At 38.3% G+C, this 27,780-nt stretch overlaps 1 protein-coding gene across 2 annotated transcripts; it reads left to right on the forward strand.

The window, feature by feature from the left end:
* Positions 1–353: 353 nt before the first annotated feature.
* ibtk (inhibitor of Bruton agammaglobulinemia tyrosine kinase) lies at positions 354–27,780 on the forward strand. Of its 2 annotated transcripts, none has more exons than XM_038288603.1 (30): positions 354–518; positions 1,223–1,633; positions 1,668–2,111; positions 2,723–2,819; positions 3,041–3,165; positions 5,900–6,010; positions 7,476–7,646; positions 7,768–7,885; positions 9,221–9,401; positions 9,846–9,969; positions 10,182–10,359; positions 10,942–11,095; positions 12,885–13,269; positions 13,449–13,705; positions 13,784–13,870; positions 13,969–14,051; positions 14,911–14,948; positions 15,040–15,136; positions 15,218–15,319; positions 16,783–16,900; positions 17,132–17,192; positions 17,457–17,584; positions 19,831–19,943; positions 20,102–20,247; positions 21,185–21,315; positions 21,473–21,568; positions 21,687–21,842; positions 23,205–23,396; positions 26,069–26,201; positions 26,541–27,780. In XM_038288603.1, exons 3-30 carry the CDS (start codon positions 1,788–1,790, stop codon positions 26,664–26,666), a joined length of 4,032 nt encoding a protein of 1,343 aa, XP_038144531.1. In that variant the 5' UTR covers positions 354–518; positions 1,223–1,633; positions 1,668–1,787; the 3' UTR covers positions 26,667–27,780. The 2 variants fall into 2 exon arrangements, with proteins under 2 accessions (XP_038144531.1, XP_038144543.1); XM_038288615.1 differs by having other exon boundaries at positions 1,223–1,324; positions 1,732–2,111.

Raw genomic sequence — 27,780 nt, forward strand, 5'->3', positions numbered from 1 at the left:
AATGAAAGTAAATTTTAAAGATATTTTCTTTTACAATATTTAACCTCTAGAGAAAGGTAATGTCAAATACCAGATGTAAGGGGAAAAAGAAATATCCGGTTTTAAAAGTGTATTTAATTTTAGTTAATCCTAAAACATGAAGTCCACATTTACTGTAATCATTTCTCTTCTTCTTCTTTTTAGAATTTAAACCCGATTCCTCTTCTTCTTCAACTCCAAAGGGTTGCTCAAGATTAAGAAAAAAAAAATGTATGTGATGTCATCTAGCAACAGTGCCACTGACTTCACTGACGTGCCCCAAAAATAGACCAATCAGATATTAGCGTGTAGCCGCTTTAACCAATCAGAAGTCTCGATGTTAAGTGGGTGTTGTTACCTAACCTGCAGGATTTAGCCCTGTCAAAATCTGCCACAGATGAAGAGCCGTTAAAGTTCCCTATTTATTAGTTATGGCACACAGAATGTACGTCGCTAGAGCTACTTTCTTAGTCTCTTCCTTTTTCTTCATCTAGCGGAAGGTAAGATAATACGATGATTTTAATAAATGTATTTTAGCGCAATAGCATCAGGCTAGCTAGCAATATTCTGTTAAGTCAACCTAACACAGCGATGTTACTAAATGGAGGTATTACAAAAACAGCAGTTCCGACACTTAGATGGGAGTCCTGCTTTTTCTTAAACGATTGTCTAATTTGCTTCTGCATGTTAAATTGGACAACATTCTGAGCTATCTGAGCAACATATGCTAGAAGCTATTAGCTTGCGCTATGAGTGGACAGCTATTTTGAGTTTTTCATATAATTTTCATATTTTTTTTCAATAAATGTCTTTAAATATTAATTTCCTTAACGCGGAATAAAGTATTGACGCAATTAAAAGTTTGGAGGATACTGAAAATCTTGAAGTTAATGTTAGCCGGCTAATTTAGCCTGTTACATAATGCTGGAGTTCTGCTAGCATTGGTGCCCATCATACGTGTACACTCAGTAGATGTGAGCTTTTAAAGTCCAAGTTGTGATTACCTGAGTCATTTTGACATCTTTGCTACCATAACGTCCTGGCACCTCATTCCTCCTGTGTTATTACTCTAAATGCACCCTGGGAATACTTACTTGTGTATAGGAGGGTGTTAAAGCAGCATTGCTGCAGAAATTGTTTCCATTCACACAAGTTCTCAGTGTTTGTTGCATTTTATTTCTAATGTTGTTGTTGTTCTACTTAGGTTCACCCTACAATTATGGAGATTTAAAAACGAAATCGTGAGTTTTGGGGGGAAAGGTGGCCTTTCCCCTCAAGTTGGATGGTTGGGCTGCTGGAAGAGAAGGTCAGGGTTTTTAAAATTGTTGCCTTTTGTAAATGATTGAATAGAAAGATATTTTTGCAAACCTTGAGATGCACTATTTTGTATGACAAGCCTGTTAAGTTTTTGTATTGTTTGAATTCATGATGCCATTATATGCTGCGAGCAGCTTAGTCTGTGTTCAGAGCTTGGTCGAAATGGTGGATTGAAGCGAGTCACGAAAAGGCTCTGGGGTCGCTAGGGTGCAGTGGAACCTCAACACAAGCACAATTCTAGCACTCCATCCCACCTCTACCTTTTTTTCTTGGTACTTTCTTTGGAGAGTTTTTTTGTTTTTTTTTTTTTGTCCTGCAAAATTGAAATTGCAGTGTTATTATTTTGTTACAACACATCCACACGTTTTTGAGATTGTTTACAATTGTGGGTGTCAGAGAGACTCTGTGACGGAAGTACAGGAAACTCCAGTGAAGATTGTGAAGCGGTCAGGATGAGCCTGGCATCTCCAGACTGCACCCCAAAATGCCGGTCCCAGCAGCACGCAGACCAGGTGGTTGCGGCGCTAACTAGTGGATCTGAAGGGAAGCTCCGTGCTTTCCTGACTTCTCACTGCCACAATGCAACCAGTTTGCGTGATGCCCATGGTCGCACAGCCCTTCACCTGGCGGCTTCGCTGGGAAAGAAGGCTCTGCTGGAGTGGCTGCTGGAAAGTAAAGGGGCTGATCTGATGTTGAAGGATAAAGAATCTGGCTGGAATGCCCTGCACCGCAGTGCCTTCTATGGACAGATCCACTGTCTCATATCATTAGTTAAGGTATGTGTTCATGGATCCTTTTTTTATTTTCTGCCTGTTTAACTTTAATAATGTTAGCAGGGATGTATACACCCAAATTGAGGAATGGATACCAAAGATAGGGGATCTGGAGTCAAACAATCATCTCTATTTAATGTATTTGTTCTTCCTAGCCACTGAACCAGTTGAGTCAAATCTGGTTTAACCTGTGCAGATTGGACTTACCTGGTTCAGTGGCTGGGCAGAACAACTACGTGACATAGAGATGACTTGTTGACTCCAGATCCCCCACCTCTGATGAATACCGTACAAACATATCTATAGCTCACATTTGGTGCCAGTCTCACTCTTCCAAACATTGTTTGTGAAGAAAGAAATAAAAAGCATGTATGATTTTTCCCTTTTTCTTATTTCTATGCTGCTTTTTACTGATTTAACACATCAGATCCCAATGAAATACTTTGGTTAATTGGTGGTAAATAAATATGTGAAGCATTATGTTGTTAAATGAGAACATGAACCACTGCAAAATCCAGAAAATAATTTTAATGCAAAAAAAATGTTTTTGTGGACTGATTTCTCCAAAAGCGAACAGAGTCATTAGTTAATGTTTTTTTGTTGTTATTGTGCAGCATGGTGGGCTTTTGTCCACCCAGGACAAGGAAGGACTGTCTGTCCTGGACCTGACCATGAAAGACAGACCGGCACATGTTGTCTTCAAAAACACTGGTAAGATCTGAAAATGTTCATCACTTTTGCCTCACCCAGTTTCCTTTTTCGGGCATGAAAATCTGCTTTATTTATAAATAACATTTAAAAATGAAGCGTATGTGTACATCTAATACACACATTAGACTTTATAATAATATACTAATAATAATAATGAGTAAAACCCACCTTTTGAGGCAGCATTGAAACTGTTCGTGTGACAAGATTTCCTTTTAACGCAGACCCAACAGAAGTTTACATGTGGGGAAGCAATACTAATTTTAGTCTGGGCCATGGCAACCAGGAGAGCAGGCAGCACCCTGAACTTGTGGATGTATTCGCCAGGACTGGAGTTTACATCAAGCAGGTAAGAAGCACTCGATCTGGTTGTGTCATCCTTGAGGGGAGATGGACTAATCATTTCCTCCAGAATGCACTGGAAGTGCCTTCTATTGCACCTCATTTATCAACACATTGCCAACATATGTTACATCAGTGTTAGAAAAAAAGTGCACTTGTGCCAAAGAGATAAGTTAATTGAGGCAAAGCAGCCACTCCCGTCTCGTGAGCCCTGCATTACACAACCTTCTCCTCAGGGCTCATCCGTGTGTTTTCTCCCTCAGGATTGACTCATTCTGGCATTTTCTTTTGAATTTACAACCAATGTAGGATAAAGGATTCAGTTTTTCAAGGTTTTAATTTTTTCTGTTTGTTTAGACTCGTAGTAAACCTGATGAATTGGTTCTATCTAGATAAAAATGTTTCAATGTGTTGTTGTGGTCTCCTCTAGCCTGATCTTATTTTATGAAATGTTAGGTTTGGCTCGCATTGTAATCAGCACCTCTGCTGTCCAGGCTGCAGTTTAAATGACACTTTAAATGGCTAAAAGGTGCTGAGCCTGCATTTGTCTGTGCTCAGAACTTGAAACGTTTGGAAAAATAAATTTGAGGTTTAGAAAAAGTTGAGTTTGAAGAATCTATTCCCTTTTTTTCTCTAAATGACAAAATAGCAGATTTTGAGTTGAATATATTCAGCCTAAAGAAATCCTTCGATTTATTTCAGCAGATATTTCTCTTAATAACAAAAGAACAGTGTATCCCAGACCAAGTGAGAGGCTAAAATTCCTGAGGGTGGTCACTAAACCTTGGATTTCTACCGCTTCTAGCTCAGCCTCATGACTCTTCTTGCTGCCGTTAGTTTCAGTCACTGAATTCTCTATTCTGCTTTGAAGCCTCTAAGCTGCTCAAGCGTGTGCAGAAAATGTAGCGAAAGCCAGTGACCGATGCCGAATCAAAACAATTGGAATAGGGAAAGAAACATGAAAGAGTGGCTGAAACTGCCTCGCTTTATTTGTTTTTGCATCCAAATATTTTCAGAACTTTCATTCTTCATTGTGTTTAGTACACCGAGTAAAGAGAAGGTTTATTTCCCGCTTATTTTATGTCAATTACTGTGGAGAGAGTAAATTATGGCCAGCACTAGAAATGCGAATATCCCTACGCTTCATTGGCACCGCCGCAGGAGGCAAAATTTTTAAAATAAATTGAAACAGGGAAATTGTTTTTTAATGCAAAAACGATCTAAAAATAAGTCAAGATTTCTTAGATTAGCTGTATTTACCCTTAGTTTAAGTAGGTAAATAAGACGATTTGCCAATGGAATGAGTATTTTTAACCTTAAAATAAGATAATTAGTATAATATGCACTTGAAATAAGGCAATGCAATTTTTTTTTAATGTAAATTGTTCTATTGGCAAAGCTTCTCACTTATCTTCTCAGTTCAACAACAAATGCACTTATTTTAAGAAAAACATGACTTATTTCGATTTTTTTTTTTCAGTACACATAAAAAAAAAGATGTGAAACTAAAAAGAAAACACCCAAAAAACGTCACAGATTTTCTATTCTTTTAGCCATTGCAGATTACCATTTAGAATAGATACAACCTGTATTTTTTTTCAGTAGCTTGCTTCTTTAGAAGCCATTAACTAGGTTCTATTATGTCATGAATTGTTCTTTCTGTACCTGATAAATAACCTTTTCTCATATTCTTTCAGTAGAAACTTTTTTGTGCAAGTTGTTTTTCTGTTTTTTTTTTCCAACCTGCAAAGTTCATTCGCGATTCACGAATATCCCTACGCTTCATTGGCACCGCTGCAGGAGGCAAAATTTTAAAATAAATTAAAACAGGGAAATTGCTTTTTACTGCAAAAACGATCTAAAAATAAGTCAAGATTTCTTAGATAAACTGTATTTACCCTTAGTTTAAGTAGGTAAATAAGACGATTAGCCATTGGAATGAGTATTTTTACCCTTAAAATAAGATAATTAGTATAATATGCACTTGAAATAAGACGATGCAATTGTTTTTTTTTTCTTTTTTCTTATTTTCACGAAAAAAAAGATGTGAAACTAAAAATAAACAAAAAACAACTTTTCAGATTTTCTATTCTTTTAGCCATTGCAGATTACCATTTAGAATAGATATAACCTTTATTTTTCTTCAGTAGCTTGCTTCTTTAGAAGCCATTAACTAGGTTCTATTATGTCATGAATTGTTCTTTCTGCACCTGATAAATAATCTTTTCTCATATTCTTTCAGTAGAAAGTTTTTTGTGCAAGTTGTTTTTCTCAGTTTTTTTTTTTTTTTTCCAACCTGCAAAGTTCATTTCATAATATCGCTGTTGGTCGGGTAGATCCGGTATCATGACCACACAATGACCTGGCGACACTGAGTGTAGGCTTTGTCTCCCCATCCTAATCCAGCAGGTGCTAGAGGTTAAATATTAATTCCACAATGACATGCTTTTAATTAAATGAGCTCCACTGTTGTGGGTGCATGTGTGTGAATTTCCACATCAATGAGATTCTTCAGGAAACATGTCTGCGCTCTGTTGAAGGCTTGAGGGCGCAATGTATTAATAATGATGTTTGCTTTTCCACTTGTGCCCTGGCCTTTTATTGGCGCAGTGTTTTAATGTCGCTACAAGAGAGCTTGGCAGGAGATTCATCACAGCCTCAGCTCTGAGGTCAAAGTTCTATACTTGTTGTTAAAACTCACATTGAATTAGGATTTTCCATCTGGCCCTTTTTCCCTGTAGGTGGTGCTGTGTAAGTTCCACTCCGTGTTCCTGTCCCAGAAAGGTCAGGTGTTTACCTGTGGACATGGACAAGGAGGAAGACTTGGTCACGGAGATGAACAGACCTATCTGGTGAGGTTCTTTCTTTTCTTTGCCTTATTTTGCTGTGTCATATTTTCCCTTCCACTGCTTAACTCTCAATGACTCAGCAGTGAGTCACATAAAAGCGTCAGCAGCAACCAAAGAGGCCGACACTCGTCCCCTGCCTGACTTCTAGGCACATAAGGAGGGTGAAGATATAGATTTTTATGAAATTTAAGATTCCTTAAAGGCAGACTGTAGATAAAGTATTGCCTCTCATTTACACCCTTTAATATCAAGTATCAAAGGACCTGAAGCAAAAGACTAAACAAGTTAGGAATGAAGAACTGATGTGAAGCTGCAGTTTTTACGGGATAGTATGTTTTAAACATAAGGAACTGGGGCTGATTCTTCAGCTGGAAGGAAAGGAGACATTTTTGTGCATTTCTGTCCCCTCCTCACCAATCTGACCATCTTAAATAAAGTCCATTGCAGTCATTTACCTTTAATCGTCCTCTTAAAAGTGAATGGATTCCAGCCAAGTGTAATTTAACCCATGTATAATTGCAGCTGTTCTGGGAAGGCCTCAGATGTTTGTTAGAATAAAAGAATCCATTTTATTTGTCTCTCTGTGGTGAAGCTAAAAAAAGAGCATGATCATCAAGCTTAAGCAACTCTACAGTCAGTTCAGGGATAAAGATGTGTAGAGGTTTAAAACAAGAGTTATACTTTCAAATTTCCAAATTTTGAATATTCGGCCTGCAGAGATTATTCTTTTACTAAAGGATGGCATGAGGAAGGTTGATAATGAAAGCAGTTAGAAGCCAGTTATTTTTAGTTGCCAATAAGGCCTTAGAGAAACACAGATAAGAAGAAGGTGCTCTGGTCTGATGAGGCGGCGGCAGCATCATGCTGTGGAAACACTTATTTTTAAGTAAGGAAATTACATCGTTACCACGCCTCTTCTGGGCTAAATGATGGGATTGAATCTTTCAATACAGGTGTGTTAGAGAAGAGATGCGTCTAAAAGTTACAGGATTGGAGCTCCTGAGGATTGGACTTGAGCATCCCTGGGTTAGGGGATTTATAAGGTGTATTTGTGTTGGACTGGTCTATTCAAAGACTGAAGCCCAGCTTAAAATCTGTGGAAAGATGTGATGAATGCTTTCCATCCGGTCTGGCTGCGTTCTAGCTGTTTTGCAGTGAATTGGATGAAACCTTGATCTCTAGATATGCAGAGGATGGAGGTTTCCCAAAAAGAATCAGACCGTTCCCATATAAGTGCACTTGTGCGTTCTCATCTGCTCGTGAAACGTCATCACCCTCAGCCCTAGTACTGTTCCAATTTACGCTTTTTCCCTTAATTTTACACTTTACTATGTGTCGGTTCAAATCCCTATAAAATAGTTAACATTTTAATGGGTTTGAATATTTGTGAAGGGATTCTGTATGTGAACTTATGCCAAGTTTGGAAGAAAAACAATTAAAAAAATTTTTTTTCATCTTCCTGTGCTAGGTTCCTCGGATGGTGGAGGGTCTGATGTCCCACCACTGCTCCCAGGTGGCAGCAGCTAAAGACCACACAGTGGTGCTGACCGAGGAAGGCTACGTTTATACGTTTGGTCTCAACACCTTCCACCAGCTGGGCCTGACTCCTCCTCCTGCCTCAGCAAATGCTCCCAAACAGGTGGGGAGGTTCCTGGGCTTCCATTAGAATATATATAAAAAAAAAAATAAAAAAAATGGGATCAGTTATTTTATTTTTTTTTAATGAATCACATCATCATACGTCTCCTGTTTTGAATCAGGTGTTCTCCAAAATGCTGAAAGGTAGAGCAGTGATTGGAGTAGCTGCAGGGAGGTTCCACACAGTGCTGTGGACCAGAGAGGCGGTGTATACAGTGGGACTGAATGGAGGGCAGCTGGGTAAGGCTCCGTAAAACCACTGAAACAAGGGAGGAGAACAACCGCCTCGAGTTTCAGATGCACAATGTTACTGAACCGCCTGGTTCAGCTGGAGGAAGATGAGAGTTTTAGCTTGTTAAAGCATCAAAATTCCTACGGACTATTGCTCTGTTCAAAAACCTAGGACGCGTCCTTAGAAGGCCGAATTCGAAAGGCGATTACGTCATAGCGCGGCGCCGAAGTCTGGTTCGGATTCCAAGACTTCTTGTTATGCGGCCTTAAAATGCGTCCGTCTTTTTCCCTGATTTGAAGGACGGGTCCGATGTATCCTCGGTATCCTTGGTTTACCCAGGATTCATTGCGAGACCATGGAATCCGTGATCAGAGCAAAGATTACTTGGCGCCGAACAGTGGTGAAAATTGGAAGTTCAGTTTAATATGATACATGTTCCTTCTGAGATTAATGAAAATAGTTGTTTTAATGGTTATTGAGTCAGATATGTGGCGGTAATGTTTGGTTTATCTAAAGGTTTTTATCTGTTACTGTGTAAATGGGTTTGGCTGTAATTTAAGGACAGATTCTAATATATCTGCAGAGTGGGAACTATAAATCTGATAGGATTTTTATGTTTTTATTGCTGTTTTGCACAATATGCTTAACTAAGTATTTTTTGTTGTTGAATATTAGAGATTTTTCAGATATATTTTTTATACATACATTGTTTAGATTTACCTATATATTTCTATCCCTTTTATAGAATAGAATAGAAAATCCCTTTATTGTCCCACAATGCAAATTTACTGCAGCAGAAAGATTATTGAAAATGGTCACACAAAAGTGGACCTTAGAAAAATGTATAAGAATAACATAATAGGGAAGAGTTGAAATATAAATTTGGAACCTTTATTCCACTCTGGATTCTTGTTAATGTAGTCTTTGTTCACTTTACAATAAAAAAAGAAATTAATAAACAAACAGTTTTGAAAACTTCGGTATTCATTCCTTTCCTGCTTTGTGTGTCAACTTTCACGGTTGCTAAGCAACAGAGCTTACAGCGGTAAAACCCGCCGAAGGGTAGACCTGGTCGAAATTCATAGCCAAAACTCTTCCGGTCTCCTTATTTTCAAGGACTTCGAAGGATCCAGTCTAGGTAGACTGCGTCCTTGGAGGACCCTTCCTAGGTTTTCGAACAGAGCCTATAATGTTATGCAAATAATCTTCAGCTGATCTTTTTTTTTTTTTTTTTAGCTTTTTGAGCTTTTGTTCAGTGTATTTATTTCAGCCCTGGAGAAGAACATGACATGTTAACTATAAGGATAGGTGGAATGCTTCACTCCTCTGTGTTTTATCTTCAGGTTATCTGCTCGACCCAAATGGGGAGAAATGTGTGACAACGCCTCGCCAGGTGTCGGCTCTGCACCACAAGGATGTTGGCATCGCCATGGCAGCAGCTAGTGATGGAGCCACAGTGGTTGTGACTGAAAAAGGGGATGTTTATCTGCTGACTGATTACCAGTGCAAGAAAATGGCTTCAAGGTGATTAAAAGGGGTTGGAAGCAACGTTTTGATAGGGAGCAGTTTAACGTTAACATCCTAGACATGGAGCTGCAGGATATGGCTTCATAATGGTGGATTTTTGTTGTTTAGACAAGATATTATTACATTTATTATTTGTTTCCTGATTATTTTATAAGAACAAATGACAGAAATTACCAGTGAGAATATTCCGGTTAATCATCTGTCTTCGGAGGGGTTAATGTAACGATACCATGTCCACATGAAGCTGGGTTCTGGAAGTATCCAACAGAATCTTTGGTCCGATAGAGGGACCTGTCTGCATGAGCACGAAGCGTTAGTGAAGCCCTTCCTAGTTGGATTGGAATAATTCAATAAAGTTCATTTGTCACCCAGCCTTCGATAGAAAAAAAATAAATAAATCTTAAAAAAACTCTAAATTATCTTCTTTTTTTCTCTTTTCAGACAGTTGAACATCAAAAAGGTCCTGGTCAGTGGTGGCAGTTTGGATCATCGGGTGCTTCCCCAGATCCTGAATGACTGCGGTGGGGAAAAGATAGCCATCTTAGCGCTGGATGAAGCAGGAAGGGTAAGTTAAACATTTAATCCTTATGATGCATAAACCCAGAAAAACCCGAAGCTGCAAACAAAATGGATCCAAGTTATATTTTCATCCCTGCCTCACTTTTACTGTTATCCAACCCTGTGTATACAGCTAACAGGAAGAGGTCATTCCCTATAGTGTTTTCTAGATGACTAAGAGTTGTGTAACTCTCCGTACGGCGTTCATGTCTCCATCAGGTGTTCTGCTGGCGTTCCTCTGGCAGCTCGGTGAGGCAGTGCAGGTGGGCGTATCCGCGTCAGGTTTTTATGTCAGACATCGCTCTCAGCAAAAACGGCTTGATGTTTGTGACTCCTGATGGGGAAGGCTTCAGCGGTGTTTGGGCCGGGGAGTATAAGAAGTACGGAGAGAAAAAAGGTGAGGAATAACCCGCCTGTTCCTTCCCATTAAATTTAAAATCCACTGAAGAGGTTTTATCGTTGCATTTAAGTTATTTGTTCTTTTGATTGCTGTTGGGGTAAAGATGCACCTGTTGGAGAGTTCATGTTTCTAACCTGCTGATGTTTTTTTTTATTATTTTGTTTTCATTAAGCATCAACAAAAACTTTCTGGGGATAGAAAAAAAAAATGAATAAAGAAGCCATGATAGTGGAAGTAAAGCAGTTTACTCAGTTTAAACTTAAATCTGCCTTTTTCTGCATTACTTGAAAATCTACAGAATTTAACATGATATAAGCAGAATGATCCACACAGATAAAGCATAACCAAAAGAGTTACATTTTTTTTCCTTTCCAGCCTTAAAATGTAGGACTTTACTTTATCTTAATTTAAATCCTCCTTTTCTTTTCCTTCAAAGATCCTCTGAAAATATATAAAACTGGTGTCAATAAGAACAGACTCAATATTTAGAGTTAAGAGAAGTGGCATAAATGAGTGAAGGTATCCTTTGAGAATGTCAGTCAAAGACTTTTATTTGTAACCTAGTTTCTGGTTCCTCAGAGATGAGCGTGGAGGTTTGCGGTCCTTCGGATGCCGGCACCATGTACGAGAGAATCCGCCTAGAGAAGCTCCCTTTTGTCCACAGAGCGGTCAGCATCACTATGGACTCCAAAGGGCTGAACTTTGGCGTGCTTCAAGCTGACCCCAAAACCAGGTGCGGGACCAGCTTTAGAAGCATCATTCAGATTAAAATCTAAATGCTGCACATTTCTGGGAATTCTGTGACAGATTTGAGAATAATCTTCTAAAGAATATTGGATTTCTACTAGAAAGAATGTAATGAATGCGTTCAGCTGTTGTATCGGTTAGAGGCGGCTACTTGGACAAGTCATTTAGAAAGCATTTCGGTCAATGAAAGGACTTCATGTTCTTATTTTTTATCTCTCTTATTTCCTTTGGTTTCAGATTTAAAATAAGACGTCAAATTAAATAATTGTCTTTTAAAAAAAACCTGCAGAAATTTCCACTGGTAGTTTAGTTATGGTCTGATTAATGAATTTGTCAGAAGGTTAAAAGCAGCACCTTATAACTTAAAAAAAAATGTCATTATTCCACTGTTTTGTTTCTATTTTTAAAATGATCTTGTGGTTGACAAATAGAGCGTTTTCTAAAAACTTTCCCTTCATCTTTTTATTTTCTATTATTACTTTTCCCCAAATTTCTTGATATAATGGAGTTGCTTAAATGGAAAGAAAAATTATTTCTTATCTGAAACTGGGTAAATTTTAAAAAACAAAAAAAGTGAAGGACAAAAAAAACTCTTAGAAAAATGAGTTTTTATTTTGGTTTACAAACCAATTAATCATTAAATTTAACAGATTAAATAGTCTAAATGGTTTTTATTAATTTTGTTTAGATTTTTTACATTTCTGGATAGATAATCTCATAAGAGCAAATTTCTAAATAAATTGGTTTGATATTAAAATGAGAAAAGTGATAAAATTTATAAGTATTGGATCCAGAAACAAAAACATGTTTTGGATCTTTGTAGATGGAACAGATGAGGATGTGTGAAGTCTAATCTATACCAACGGGATTGTCATAAAGTTTCTCACCGTTAAGTACGCCACCTAGGGGTGGAAACTGAGACCTGTATTTCTCAATGCAGTTGATTTAAAAATAAATAAATAAAACAAAAAACAATAAAAGAGTGTGTGTGTGTGTGTATACATGTCACAATAAGAGTCATGATATATGAACTTATTAAAAGCTGCAAATATCTGTCTTTTTGGGTTCCTCTAGTTTTTGGAAAAACGAAGAAAAATGGCTGAAATCCTAGTTTTGATTAAAGATTATTAGTGATTTACCTATATAAAGGACCACTTTACATTCTGGAACTTTGTATGCTGCAGTATAGCGCTGCAACTAACAATTATTTTGCAAATTGACTAATCTGTCAATAATTTTTTTGATTAATCGATTAATAATGGGATTGCCAAAGGTTCCTTTAAGAAGATTTTTTTACAATATTAAACCAGGTGAAGCTAAAACTTGTCTTATTAAGGAGTTCTTGATAGAGCAGATTGACAGATAAAAAAAAAATATATATATATATAATTTTTTTTTTTTTTTTTACCCTAATGCAAAATGTTTATAAATTGTATTTTACAATTTTGATGTAATTACTGCTCTAAGTGGGTCACTTGTCACTTGCTAAAGGCAGCTAGAGTCTCTATATTACAGTTAACGATTAATCTTACTGAATTAGATGACGAATATTTCAATAATCGATTAATCAAAAGTGAAGGCGTAGAGGTCATAAATACACGGTAATTGAATAGAAAATCACTGCACTTGGGGTTAATATTAGAGATATATTTTCCTGCTAAACTGTGCTAGTAGCTTATCCAGGGCAGATATAATTAATTATTGTTTCAAATATTTGAGCTGGATTACAGTCTGACCAAGTCTGAAATGCATGTTTTCTAATGTATGTCTTCCAGCCTGTATGAGGTCCCCAGCATCTCTCCGTCCTCCGTCACCCATCACTTCCGGAGGCTTCTGGAAGAGGCGGATGAAACGGACAGTATCCACGATGTGACGCTTCAGGCCGGCGAGCGCAACTTCCCCGCTCACAAATACATCCTGTCCATGAGGTCTGAGTTCTTCCGAAAGCAGCTCATGCCCGAGCGCTGCGGGGTTAACGAGGAGCTGGATAAGGAAGTGAGGAGGAGCGAAGATGCTGTCGGATGCGACTTGCTCATTTTTGAGAAGATCCCAGCGGACATGCTGGAATATGCTCTGCACTTCATCTACACGGACTCTTGTGAGCTTCTTGTGCACGGGACTCGGCCTAGAGGCTCAGGGTTGTCAGCAGACCAAAACCAGGTGGGTTGGCCGGTAAAAGCAGGGGGGGTTTGTCTATTTTTAGAGTTCATCTATGTTTATTCAAGCCTATACAGCCATTTTCCTTCAATCCGTCTTTAGATTCATCAGGACAAACAGTTTTCTTTCATTCAGGCAGGCCTTTGCCATTTAGACTTTGTTTCTCTGTCTCTGTTGGCCAGGACTCAGAACACGAGCGGCTTATCAGCAGTCTGCAGGACCTGGGTCTGAGAGGTTGCTCAGCGCTCGAGGTGTACAATTCGCTTTCTCCCTCAGCCAAAGCTAACAACGACAAGGCAAAGAACAAGGGCTCCAAGTCGAGCAAAAAGGGGAAGGGAGGCAAAGGTGACAAGGCCAGAGTCAATGAAGGAGGGGCCAATCCTGTGAAAACCTTACAGGCTGTTGCCAAGAAGCTCGGCCTGGGCAGCTTGTCGGCACGGTGAGAAGCTGTTCTCTGCTCTACAGCAAAACGCAGTATCAGTTATATTAACTTTTCTGTTATTCCAACCCCTTCAAGACTGGATGGTGTGAAGTATGAAAATGGAAAGATCAACGTGGTGCAGAAGAAGACTGGAAGTAAACCCAAATTCTTCCAGAAAAAATGGTATAAATGCAGCTTCAGTTCTGTCTTAGTAAAAAAACAACAACAAACTAATCAATATGACAATGAATGAAGCCTTTCTGGTCTATTTTTGTGCACAGCTCCTATCTCTGTGACGTCACTCTGAAATCTGATGATGGCAAAGAGTTTCCATGTCACAAAAGTGTCCTCTGTGCAAGATTAGGTGAGAGACTTAATCCAGAACTTGCCGACATGTCGTTTCGTGCACAAACTGTTACTGCATTTTGTTTTGTATGACTAAACTATCACTTGGCGTGGATTATAAATTATTCAATTATTAATATGATATGTGTAATGGTGTAAATTATATTCTTTTGTAGCAACATATATCGCAAAGAACTCCAGCCCCTTTAGAAACACAGATTTTAGTTAATTTGGATATAAATGCAAGCACTAATTTATTCTTTTTATGAAATTGCTATAAAATCGTTTATTTTTTCCTAACAATAAGAATGTTCAGACATTTTCAGCAGCTTTATAAATTGCTTATGATTATTTGTTAATTATATATAAGCTGAGTAATTGTATTTTTAACATCCAATCTGCTAAAAGACAAATCCACTCTGTGCAGAAATGAATCCATAGCTAAATGGAAAGATATTAAAAAAATTTCCACTTAAGAAACATCTATAAATATGCTCCATCCTTTGTCATTGTTGTGTAGTTCAAATTCCATAGAACAGAAAACTTCCTATAGAGCACCTTTGTTGTGGGATTTTTAATCTGCTAATCAAAAAAAGTAGTCAAATGAACCAAAATCATCGTATTTATTCCAGATATTTTGAGCACTAATTGTGGTATTTTTCCATGTTTTTGGCGTTTACAGTTAATTATAAAATGCAAAATAAATGATTTCTCCAAGTTCAAAACATTTGTTTATTCAGGTAGGTTTATTTACTAAAAGCATCTCTATAGATGAATTGATAAAAGAAAATCAGCAGCTTAATTTATGAACAGTTTTGAGTTTCTGTAAATATTATGATCCTAAAGGAAATCTAAAAAAATATTATTATTTTTTTCAGAATATTTCAACAGTATGCTTGGAAACCCCTGGATTGAGGTATGCCAATATATAATTACATGTAAAGAAGCCAACATGTCTACTTTAAACCGTCAGCTAATCAGCCTGTTTGTCGCCTTCCATCCTTCAGGCCACGTCTTGCTCTGCACTGGAGCTGCCCACCAGCTCCGAGATCCTCCAGGTTATTCTGGAGTATATTTATACAGATGAGTCTCCCACCATTAAAGGTACAATCATTCATTCAGGACAATTTCACGATCACCGGATTAGGAAGAAGGGATGAACTCAGAATGTTTTTATCTCCACAGAATCTCCTAATGTAGAGTTTGTCTGCAACGTGCTGGTTGTAGCCGACCAGCTGCTCATCACACGGCTGAAGGAGATGTGCGAGGTCGTCATCACTGAGAACTGTACGTTGTATTTTTCTTCCTCCTTTCTCTACCAACAGGAAGGACTCTACTGTACTTCCTGGTGGCCCAGCGTTGGCCTGGTTGTGTTTAAGGAACAGGAATTGATGTTTAAGGCTGAATTAATTTGAGCTGTAATCAACCATGGCTCTGATAGCAGTTTGCCTACATGTTTCTAGGAAATGCCTCTTGAGTTAAGAAAATGTTCTGACGCAGCACAAGAAGGCAATTAAACATTCTTTATAAGACAAGTGCAAATGTATTAAACAGAGGTGTATTAATGTTTTCTACTCAAGTAGAAGTAGTAATATAAATCCTAAAACACTATTGTAGAAGTTAGACTATTAACTTAAACTTTTACTCAGGTAAAAGTGTAAAAGTACCATTTCTAAAACTACTTGAAGTGTAAAAGTAATGCAGGAAAAATGTTAAGGACAGATGCTTTAATGCTCATTAAAGGAACATTTTCTACAACCCTGGATGATAAGTTCCTTATATTTAATTTTCTTTTATAACTAATGGCAACAGTCTCAAGTTTAACTGCGCATCATCTTGAACAACTATTTATTTTATTATTTTGACAAACCAGTTGTTGCAGTACTTAGTCCAACCACAAAGAAATGAGTGGTCTGGAGGAAACTAATTATTTTAAAATTTTTAATTTTTTTCTACTAACTGGCTATAACGATATTGAGCTTAAATAAAACAAAAAGAATAGATAGATAGCGAAAATTTCTACTTAAATAAGGAAACTAAAAAAAGTTAAGTATTTGCACTTTGTTACCTGACACCTCTGGTATTAAAACTGTGCATTCCTGAAAAATAATACGTGGGCTCAAAGCAATAGCCTACAAACTGTGGGCACAGCTGCGATTGCGCATCAGGAAATGGAAAAACTTTTCCTAATCCTAATGAGCGCAATAATAAAAGGGAACCATAAAAAGGCAAAGTTGAGAATTAGTTCAGATTGTGTTTAACGTTTGCTACTTATCCACATGCTAATTTGGTTCTTTAGTTTTTCCTCTGTATCTCCCATGTGCAGATATGTTGTCCTGATGTTTACTTAATTTCTCCCTCCTGAATGGAGGCCTGTAACGACCACATAAAGTGAGGTTTTACCATATTGCCTGCCTTACTTTGATTTCTGGGAAAAGGGTTGCTTGCTAGTGCAAGAAATGCTACTCTCAGATCAATGCTTGTTTGCTTCCCTAACTTAATATTAACTCAAATTTTTCAGCTCAGCAATCAATCATCTTCTTCTTTCCTATGTTTTTTTTTTTTTTTTTTAAACTGCTTATAGATTTTGGTTTGAATATAAGTCTGAAGCCTTGTTAGAAAGTTGGGTGTTTACTTTTTAATGCATCTTTTAGCTCTATAGATATCGTATGATAGATTTAGTGAGTGGAGGCTGTTGAGGAGGAAACATACACCCAGTTGTTGATTTGATGAATATTCTGCTCACTCAGTGACCCTGAAGAACGCAGCAGAACTGCTGGAATTCGCTGCCATGTACAACGCCGAGCAGCTGAAACTGTCCTGCCTGCAGTTCATCGTCCTCAACATGGCTGCCTTGTTGGAGTCAAAGTGAGAGTTGAACTCATAATGTTTTGGTTTTGTTTTAATAGCAAATCAAACCAAGTATAAACATATTTGATCTAGTTATATCTAGTATTTAAATCAGTTCAGTAGAGATGTGGTGTTTTTGCTTTAGGTTCTGTTTATATTCAGAAAACTTTCTTTTTAACTCTCATCTCTGTGATGTTAGAAAAAAATCTATGTTTGTGTGTGTTCTTTATCTGATTGTGTTTTCCTCAGGGCTCTGGATATTCTTAGTGATGAAGTCCTGGTGGAGCTCTCTGCAGCCTACAGGAGGACGGTGAGTCACAGAGCAGCGCTCCATGCTCGTCATGACTTCCATGTTTGTTCATAGAGCCTGTTATGGTGCAGATAACCGTTTGGACCAGGGTTTGGGAAGCTGGGAGGCTGAATCATTTGACTCTTTTCCTCAAATTAGAAGTTTTGTAGTTTGCTGAAAACATTGAACTGCACTGATAAACACAATACAGGAAAAGCATTTAATCATTTTTATCAATCACATACTTTGACATGTATTGGTTGCATGTTATCTGATTGTTTTTAGATCCCAGCAATGCAGAAGCGGATTATCACCCCCTATCCTGGTGCTCCAGACCTCAGTGCATACGAGGAGGAGGATCTAGACTCTGCGTTCAGCGCCAAACCAGACGGAGAACTGGATCAGTCTTGCAGGTATACAAAAGAATAAGTTTACTCTTTAAAAACAATTGCTCCAGTCAGAGGTTTACATACCCTAACCATGGGAACAGGTGTAATGAGGTTTGTATTTTAAGACGGGTTCAAAAGCTTTATTATTAACCTGTACATGCAGGAGTTAATTTCATTACGGATTATCTCTTTTTTTCACACAAACATGCATGTCTACAGTGGCATCTGGCCAAAAGAGGGCGCTAGGGCGCCACCCCACACACCCAATGACCCTGATTAAGACATAAAAAAAAAACAAAAACAAAAAAACATATATATATATATATATATATATATATATATATATATATATATATATTTATTATATATTTATTATATATTTATTATATATTTATTATATATTTATTATTATTATAATTTTTTTTACAAATACATTTTATATTAAAATTTAAAATATTGTGAAATATATCAATACGTATTTCTTAGATGTGCAAGATGCATATTTGATTTCTAATGACCAATTTTCGGGTTGAAGATGTGGGGGGGAGAAGAGGGAGAAGAATGAACAATCTGGGATTCACATGGAAAATAATACAATGTAGTGTCCGTTTTTCCAGATGTTTGTTAATGTGCATAGTTGCGCTTAAATAAACGCATTCTCAGAAAATAAATAGTTTTTATATATATATAAATGGTATAAAGCTTACTAATAGTTTCTCCATTATTAAACTGGTAATTTTTTTTTTTAGGTTCGTGACACAATGTTGGACCATGCAAAACACAGATTTATCTTGATTGTGGGCTTAAAGGATCTCTGCTCTGTTTGAATGACAGTCTTTGTCCCAGCAGAACATTCCCTCCGTATAATGCCATCATCTCTATGCTTAGGAGATGAAGCAGCCTTATTATATCGATACATCAAAGCTGTATCTGGATACACTATTAATTAGGTGGTATAAATAAAAGTGCTGTTTGCAGGGTTTTTTTCAATAGTTAATTTTAGATTTCTAGACTATTTCAGTTCATTTATATAGCACTAATCACAACACATGTCATCTCAATGCACTTTACAGAGACAATTCAACCAAATCATACAGTCTGATTGGTTCAAAGTTTTCCATTTGAGGAAAACCAGCTGATTGCATCGACTCATTAACCCTAAGGCAATCCCTCACACCAAACATGCAAGCGACAATTGAGAGGAAAATCTCCCGTTTAACAGGAAGAAACCTCCAGCAGAACCAGGCTTAGTGTGAGCGGCCATCTGCCGAGGCTGACTAGAGTTCAGGGAGACAGAAGCAAACATTATTTGCACATTAAAACAACAGAACCTTAAATAACCTTAAAATATTGTCAGATTGTTATATTTAAGTTTATTTTCATCTATTATTAGTTAAATAACTTATTTAACTAATAGAATCTGTGGAGAATGAAGTTTCCATGTTGAGATTGAAAAAGGTGTTTTTCATGTTAATAAACATGATTTTTATGTATGGAATTTTCCTGTTATCTTCATTCTAAACGGATCAATCTTAGTTTTCTCCAACAAACATCTTTTCCTGTTGGTTAACACTTATTTTTATTTGTTATGATATACGACCTGATCTTTCGTTATCAGCCACTACTAAGCTCTGAATGTTGGAACGTTTATCGTGTTTCCTTAAATGTAGTTTTATACCAGGAAACAAACTGGTTCAGATATTGTCTCTAAGTGTATTCTACCAGGCCTCATTGTAGGTTTCTCCTGTCAGCAACTTTTAGACTCTATAACCTTTATAATCATCTCTGCTCCTAACAAACCCAGCAAGTTGTTTACATTCCTGTTATTATTTGCAAAGTTTTTTCATATTCTTGTAAATAATCTTATCTTTGCTCACGTGCTCCAGGCACAGTCATTACTTTTGCTGCACATTTCTAAGAATCGAGGCAAGCTGTTTTTAGAACTGTTCAGTTTTTCTTTCGTTTTAACCGTGCTGTTTGTCATTGCCGTATTTTCAGTGCTGTCTCAGTGCCTCTATTGGTACACCTACATTCCTCCATTAAAGTTAGAGATTTTAGTTTTATTCTTCTCATAGCAAGTATTTTTGCTACAAGCTTGTCTATGGCTACAAAGTGTTTTGAGAAGTGATTGTTTTATGTAAACGGTGAAAAGCTTCACTGAAAACGAAATAAAAAAAACAAGGTGGGGCAGAAACTGGATTCTGAGTGAGTGTATGTGTATGTATAAATATATATAAATATTCTTCTGTTTGTTCAATGCTCATCCTCAGAGAAATCCTTTTAAAGAAGGCAAAGGTGAAGGCAAAGAAGAAACCAAGGAGACGCTCTGACAGCTCAGGAGGCTATACGCTCTCTGATGTCATTCAAAGTCCTCCTGTTGCAGGTACTAAAATGCACACAGACAAAAAACAATGTCCTAGCATCTTCAGATCCCTCAGCTCTGCATTTTGTTAAAGAAATCCACTTCAGTGCTTGTCTAGAAGTAGTTTATTGTTTGGGTCGGCTTTCGGTCTTACCGTGGTGTGCCATGGTTCCTTCCAGTAGTGTCTCCTATCCTGGTGAAGTCGGGAAAGGCCAACTCAACAGAGTCTCTACAGGAGGTCCTCACATCTGACTCAGAGGGCAGCTACCTGGGAGCCAGCAGTCCCAGAGATATCCAGTCTCCTGTCTTCCATGACAAAACTGAGGTACTTTCCATTTAATCATATGGAATATGTTTGATAATTAAAGTTGTGGTCTAAATAATGAATTAGTCCACAGTTCTACCAGGTAAGAGCCTCAACACACCGGTTGTGCATGACTTTTTAATCTCCGATCTGATTTTTTTTTCATTCTAAACCAGAAAAGATAGAAATGTTCATATGCCTATATAAAAAAAAAACATGAGGTCTATTTCTAAACAAAAGAAAAACACAGCAATAAACACTGTGGGACAGTTTATATGCTGACTGAGGCAGTGAGAGATGATTCTAAGAGGGAGATCTGTGAGTTTATCGAAGTTTTTCTTTCTTTATTTTTTCACAAAGAAGAGAGAGGATACGCAGATCTTACCTGCTCTCTTTGCCCCTCGATATTTTGTTTTTTGTGAGGATCAAATGAAGATCACTACTTTATCTGTTTTCTTACATGCTGAATTTTTATCTTATGTAAAGTATTCTTAATTTTTTTCGATTTTATTAATTTTTTTTACAATCTTTCATTCAATGTTGTAGCCGATGTGTTTACTTTTAACCGTGTCTCTCTCTTCCTGTCAGACCAATGAAATTGCAGCTGAATTGCTGCTACAATAGACCTGAGCTCTCAGTCAGACCAACGCAGCACCCTTGTGTAAAATCCTGTCGGTTGTGATCAATGGGGACGTTGTTTCTCAATGAGCGCTAAACACCATGACCTCATCCGACATGATTTTTTTTGTTGAATCAGATGCAAAATCTGATTCTGTGTGTTCTGGCCTTAACACGTTAAGTTCTGCTCATAGCTCACCCTGAGCTAGCACTGGGCTTGATGTTTTCTTGGCTTAATATATTCAGTGACTGATGCTTTGATGCATAACTGCCCAGCTGTGGTGCAAATAGCTAAAGGTATAGTTGTATTGAAGACGTCTTCTTTTTATTCCTCCTGCAGGATGAGCGAGCCTTCAGTCAGAGGCTGAAGACCCCACCCAGCACTCCAACTTCCCTGAGAACCAACCCTCCTGCTCTTTTCCCAACTCCCCCCAGCTCCAATCCAAGAAACATCCTCAAGTCTGCTTCATGGTTGGGAATATTTTCTCTATTCATCACTTATTAATCAAGAATAAGTAGAACTTTATGGTAATTACTGAAGTTTTAGCGGGAAAAATGCATTCTTCAAACTGTCCTTCTATAAGCCGCAATCAGTGTCTGAATAATACCCTGGTTTTCCAATCTGCAGTCCTCATCCACCTCCAGTCTTGGATCTGAGAACCATCATGGACATGGAGGCCAGCTCTCTGCAGACTCTTGGTGCAACTCCTAAAAGCCCTGGAATGTGAGAAAATGAAAACATATTAGACATGCTGATTCTTGAGCTTGGTAAGAGTGTTTGTGCTAAAAGTAAACTGCATTCTACCACTTTGGATGTGTGGGTTTTTCCTCTCTATGTGCAGGATCATCCCCAACATCAAACCCTCGCCTGTTTCCTCCAAACTGTCCCAGAAGCAGAGGAAGATGTTAGCCTTGGCCAATAGAGAGACGGCTGTGGAAACGTCCCCATCCAAATCAGCTCCAATAGTGACTCCGTCTAAAAGCAGCGATAAGGCCTGGTGAGGCAGCTCAGAAATAAACCAGTAGGCATTATAAGGTCTTTTTAAAATTCTGGATTGTGCCAGAAATTATTGGAAATAAAAGCTTATTTTTTTTCTGCATTATTGATTTAAGCCAGTTTCTGCTCGCTCAGTTTTTAGCACTTAGCAGGGATCAAATACAAATGATGATATTTAGGGATGCACTCATCAAAAAATGATGAAGAGCTTTTGGTAAAAATGTAATACCAATTTCAAATAACTCCTGATTTCCTGTTTTGTCCTGGTTTGAAGGAGTTTCTATTGGGAAGAGAACTGGCATCTTTTGGCTATATGAAAGAGAATTTTTTTTTATATAATAAAAAGCATCCTAATTATTGGTTGTATAAAAATACATTGGAATGCATTATTGCTCGTCAGTGTAAAATGAAGAGTGGATCCACTTTTTCAATATAATTTGAAAATTCCAAGACTGGAGTGGACAAGTGATATATTATTATTTATTTTATCATATTATTTATTTATTTTTTATAATAAAGAATAGAGGCTGTTTCTGATTTCAATATCTGTTGGAGCTTTAAAGTAAGATGCTTAAATAATTAGTAAATTATTAATAAAGTAGTACGTTTTTAAATACGTTGAAATCAATGTAAATTAGATAGGAGGATGATATCACATCTTATCAATTACAAAGTTAAGAATTGTACTATCATATCCTGACAGACTTATAAAATCAGTAAACTACTCATCTTTTGAAAAAGCGAAGTTGTGACAAACCCGGTGATATACACTCCTAGTAATTAGCTTTTTGCATGGCTAGCATTACAAAATGAACATTCTGTTCTGACCAAAGGCTGAGGTATCCAAAACCTTTACTAGCCCAATATGGTGGACGGGTTTAAAGGCAGATTGTTAAAACAGTAACTTTGCAGCAGACTGTTCAGCCTTCCTGTTTTCTGCTGAAAGTATTGCTCTCACTCGCTCTTATACAGTTTGATTGAACCGACTGTCTCAAGCTGTTTCTACAAATGAAGTAGAAAACTTTTTGCTTCCCCTGTCTAATATGGCTTGTAAAAACTAAGAGTAGCCCAAATCGAGTCATCTTCCTGCTATCACTGCTTGCACACTGAGGAGTGGTGTCATTAAGCCCTCATGGCATCGAGTGAGTCGCTGCTTAGAATCAGATTGGATCATTTGTGTTCTATACGTACGGTTAGAGCTTGTTAAGCCAGTATCACTGGTTTTTTAGCACTATTGTTCATTAATGAAGCAAAATGTTTAAATATGCTTGAAAAACATTTAAAATGAACAGAGATCGGTAAGAAATCTCATTTTACATTTGAACAGTTGTGTACAGATTTTCCGTATGTTTGCTTTCTGCAGGGCAACAGCGATCCAGTCTCTTCCCTCTTCATGTTCTTTTCGGGCTCTCATAAAGGAGGAAGAAAGCCGTTTAACCAGAGCGGGTCAAGCAGGACCACAGAGGGTCCAGGGATCCTCTGTCAACGTTGCACCTGCAGCCAGGAGGGTGACCTTCAAAAGCTGCGAGAGCGGCGAGCCAGAGAAGCCCAACGGGTGAGCAGAGTGTTTGGAGCTGCTTCAAGGAAAATGAGGTGCGGTCAGGGTAGGAAAAGGTTTGCAATTTGCAGGTCATAAAGCAAAAGAATTAAATGATCAACAACACAAGGATTTTAGAGCTGATCAGAAAGTATGAGCTTCTTTCTGCCTGGAAGGTAATTAAGCCTGAAACAGAGTAAACATTCAGAGTCTTCTGGTCTGTTCTGCTGATTTCCACTTGAAGGCACTGTTGAGGTATTTATTGTGCCGTCATCATGGTTTCCTTTTTGTTTGCTCATTTCACAGTATCACATTTCTCTATTATATTATTGCTTTTTACTTTATCTAAGGTAACCTTTAGATGCAAATAAAAGCGATCATGTTTGCAAACTTTATCATTACTTTTAAAGATGAGAAACTAAAATTAACATAAAAATGTTTGATTCGTTTTTACAAGAAGGGGAAATAAGAATTTAATGTTTTTTGTTTAATCTTACTGGTTAAGTGGTTATCCCACAGTTCTGGGTTTCTCTGCGGTTATCTGCTGGGGTGCCTGAATACTCTGATGTGGACAGCTTAGAGTGACCCGATGCAGCTGGGTTGACCTGCCTGCAGAGACCGAGTCACTCTGACCTTTACTGCCTCTCTTGACAGCTGGACAAACACTGTATTCACACACAGTATCCCGGCCTGTGGAAGTGATGCTCTGTTCTGCAAAGTATGCAGCTGATTATGGTTTATTACAGGATTTATCCAACTTCCTCCTGTAATGTAACCAGCAGATGTGTGGATATTAAACGGCCGCAGGATGCGGTGATGTGAAGGAGTTTAAATCAGGAATGATAAGGCCGTTCAGGAGACAGACGCATTAAAGCCTCGGTCAGTAAATTCTGGACCTTCTTTCCCGAGTCGGAATTATGAAAGAAGCCTCTAATCTTTGATTTGATAGAATGTCGGACATTTTTTCCGTCTTATGTCTTCAGCGAGTATTTCCAGAGGAAACTGCTGGCCGTATCGTTACACTGGCCTGGTTCCAGGATCCATATGAACTGAATGCTTTTAGACACGTTTATAGTTCTTGGCAAAAGTTTTCATACCGCTTAAAGTTTTTAACATTATTGTGACTTTAGAGCCGTTAATGGATTTTATTTGGATGTTTCATGAATAGGCAACGCAAATTAGTGCCAAATCCCCTTAAATCCAATATTTAATATGGATTTAATATTGGTTTTCAGCTGGCCTTCAGCCGGGCCCTTCTAACAAATGGAAACTCATTTAGTTGTGCCTTCCTGGAAGGTGAACCTCTACCCCATTTATCTTCCGTTCTAACCATGCCTCCCCACAGCATGATGCTCCCACCACCATGGCTCATTGTGGAGGTGGCGTTCTGAACAATGCAGTGTTCGTTTCGGCAGCGAGACGAGCTTACCTGGGCTCCGTTTCACGAAGCAGGTTTACGGAAAATACGTCAAATCGGTGCTCCACTAATAATGGCTTTTCCTATTTGCTTAGCTCTTTGTGGACCTGGTTAAAACTGATTTAACTAACCGATAACAGCCGCTTTGGAATCGAACACTCAGACTTCCCGACTTTTTGGCTAGATCAATTTAGAGTTGAGGATTTTAATCTGACTTTGTTACACCTGCTTCATGAAATGTCCCCTGAGCTCTTTCCACAGCAACATGATTATTAAACATGAAAACAGTGTCTTCAGTAAGAGATCTCTCAGATCCGGTAAAAGATGGACCGCTACAGATGATACTTCCTATCAACACCTAGAGCAATTTGTTAAAAAAAAAAGCCAAGGAATTAAATATCCCATACAGCAACATGTGGTTCTCTCTGTTCCCCTTTGTTGTTCATGTTAAAATAAAATGTACTTCCTCATCCTGATTTAAGAATACATTTTTTTAATGAATAGGTTTGAAGCCCTTAACTGTAGGAGAACTAGCTGTAGCCATTAGCTGGTCTGGAGCATCCAGCCCTCCTGTTCCTTCTGTTCCTCAGAGGGAACATTGAAGCACATCTCTTTATAGAGAGAATGTTTATAGAAAAGTCTGAGATGGTCGGCTCTTTGTTTAGCAGCCTCAGCTTGCATGCTAGTGATCAAGTTGGGTCAACTAGAATAAAAGTTAAGCTTGTCTAGAAGGAAAAAAGTTATTTGTACTGTTTACCTGAATGAACCACAAGACTTCTGGATCAATCTGTTGTCTGGATGTGAGACCTTAGAAATGTTTGGCTATTTATTTACAAAACATCAGACCAAAGTATGGCGGTGGAGTGTTGATTATTTGGGCTGGCATTACTGCCTGACATCATAGTTGGTCATCTGACGCCCTGCAGGAAATCTGCTGGAAGGGAAACCGAAGAGCAAAGTCAATGCTTTTCCAAGCTCTTATTAAAGCCGCACTTAAGCTGATTCAGATGTTCTAGAGAGCTGTTCATCAGTGTTCTAAACAACTAAAGCGAGGCTGGAAAGAATATTGGGACAGAAATGCCTAATGTGAGTCAGGCAGAAAATGACTGATGGCGGGGGATACTTAGTTTTCTGGTCTATGAATGAAGGGAAATGAATCAGTCGGGAGTAATGAGGCTTCCTGCATGTCTGGAAGTGAGTTGAGCAAAAATCGAACTTAAAGAATTTAACCTGCAGCATTTCTGGATCTAACCCCAACTCCTCCTTCCCTCAGACCCTGGGTGCTGGCCGCAGTGGGCAGCCCTCCTCTCTCCTCCCTGGTGACCTTCGCCTCCATCGTGGAGGAGGAGAAGCAACAGGAAGCAGCGCTGATCCGCAGCAGAGAGAAGCCGCTGGCGCTCATCCAGGTAGAGGGCACATGCACACACTCGCTCTGGTTGTGACTGAATGCAGAGCTGGAGGTAAACAGCATGGGGGTGGAATGTCTGCTCCTTCTGTCGTCTGGCTGATTATCTGTTTAACATCAGCCTCAATGCAGTGCTGCTCTGGATGCTCCCCTCCAGCTGCTGCCAAACTTCTGCCGCTGCCTTCACTAAACGCTTTTCCCTCCATGCGGCTCTCTGGTTGTCATTAAAGTCTCCACCATCAGCATTTCCTGTTTTCACCCACGAGTCAAATCATCTTTTACTGAACACATTATCCCATCGCATCATCTTCTGAATCTGTTTGGTTTCTTTCTTCTTTAGATTGAAGAGAGAGCCATACAGGACCTGCTGCTCCACTACAAGGCACGGAACAACCCAGATGAGCTGATAGTGGTGGAGACAACAGCCAGAGGCCCCATGGCAGCCCCAACCTGGCACAAACACTGAGACAGCCGTTATCGACGTACCATCAGAGGGAGGAGGTGGAATCCACATCCCGCTTTTAAAATGTTCTTCTAAGATTCTGGTGCGTCTTTTTGAAATGCGAGAGAATGGCTTCTTTGTATGTCACAAAGTGCTCCTAATAGGAACTTTCTGGATACTATTTGCTCTCATATTACTCAGCAAAACAAAAGGAAAACAAATGTCCTTTATTTCGCTTGTTTGTCTTGTTGAAGTTGCCAAAGAATTGAAATTAGTTGGAGAACTTTAAGCTGCAATGCGGGTCCAAACTAAATAAAGAGCTCGTGCATGTGTCCGAATAAGAAACCCATGAGTGCCAAACTCGGGCCGGCATAGCGTCAGCTCTAATTACTGGGCTGCTTCATACAGGATCACCCATCTGGTGTTCCTTTGAACTTAATCTGCTAATAAGGGTTTTATAACAATAAAAAGAAAAGCTCCATGTTCCTCAGTAGGATTAGAATCCAACCCAAAAAAAAAGCAAGGATATGGAAGGTTATGCTTGTTGACATCAAAGCACAAATTCCTCACCTTTATCAGCAATCATTTAGATGTTACTACATTTAATGGATTTATAAGGTGGACACGGTGGGAGTTGGTAGTTTAATTCATTAGAATAATAACAATAAAAAAGATTTTTCAGTGTTTGACCTGCTGAGCCAGTAGATCTAGTCAGTTCTGATCTCGTCCGGTTGATCATTACAAATGTTTTTTTGTTGACAGATTTCCTCAGCTGTTATATAACCGGCGACGTAGTGATCACTAGGTCAGCATCTTTAGATGGTAAATAGTGAAAATGCATCATTTGATGTGGTTACAGCAAACTTTGAGCCGAGGCTCAAGATGGAAGGAATATTGTGAAGTTGGTTATTAACACTGATTTCACTTTTCTTCAGCTAAGTTCTGCTTTTTGGTTCCCTTTTGGCTCTTCCCCTGTAGCCAGTGTTAAGTGTTTTTTTTTACCTCATCTTTAAACAGCATATTCTCATTATGACATACCAGATGTCTTTTTTTTGTTTTATTTTTGTGTGTCTATAAATGAAAGATGTGAAAACAAACTGGCATGCATAACAATAAAGGATCTCATCTGTGCAATAAA

The sequence above is a fragment of the Cyprinodon tularosa genome, unplaced genomic scaffold (assembly GCF_016077235.1).
Source record: "Cyprinodon tularosa strain WSP-4 unplaced genomic scaffold, ASM1607723v1 ctg107, whole genome shotgun sequence".
Taxonomy (NCBI): domain Eukaryota; kingdom Metazoa; phylum Chordata; class Actinopteri; order Cyprinodontiformes; family Cyprinodontidae; genus Cyprinodon; species Cyprinodon tularosa.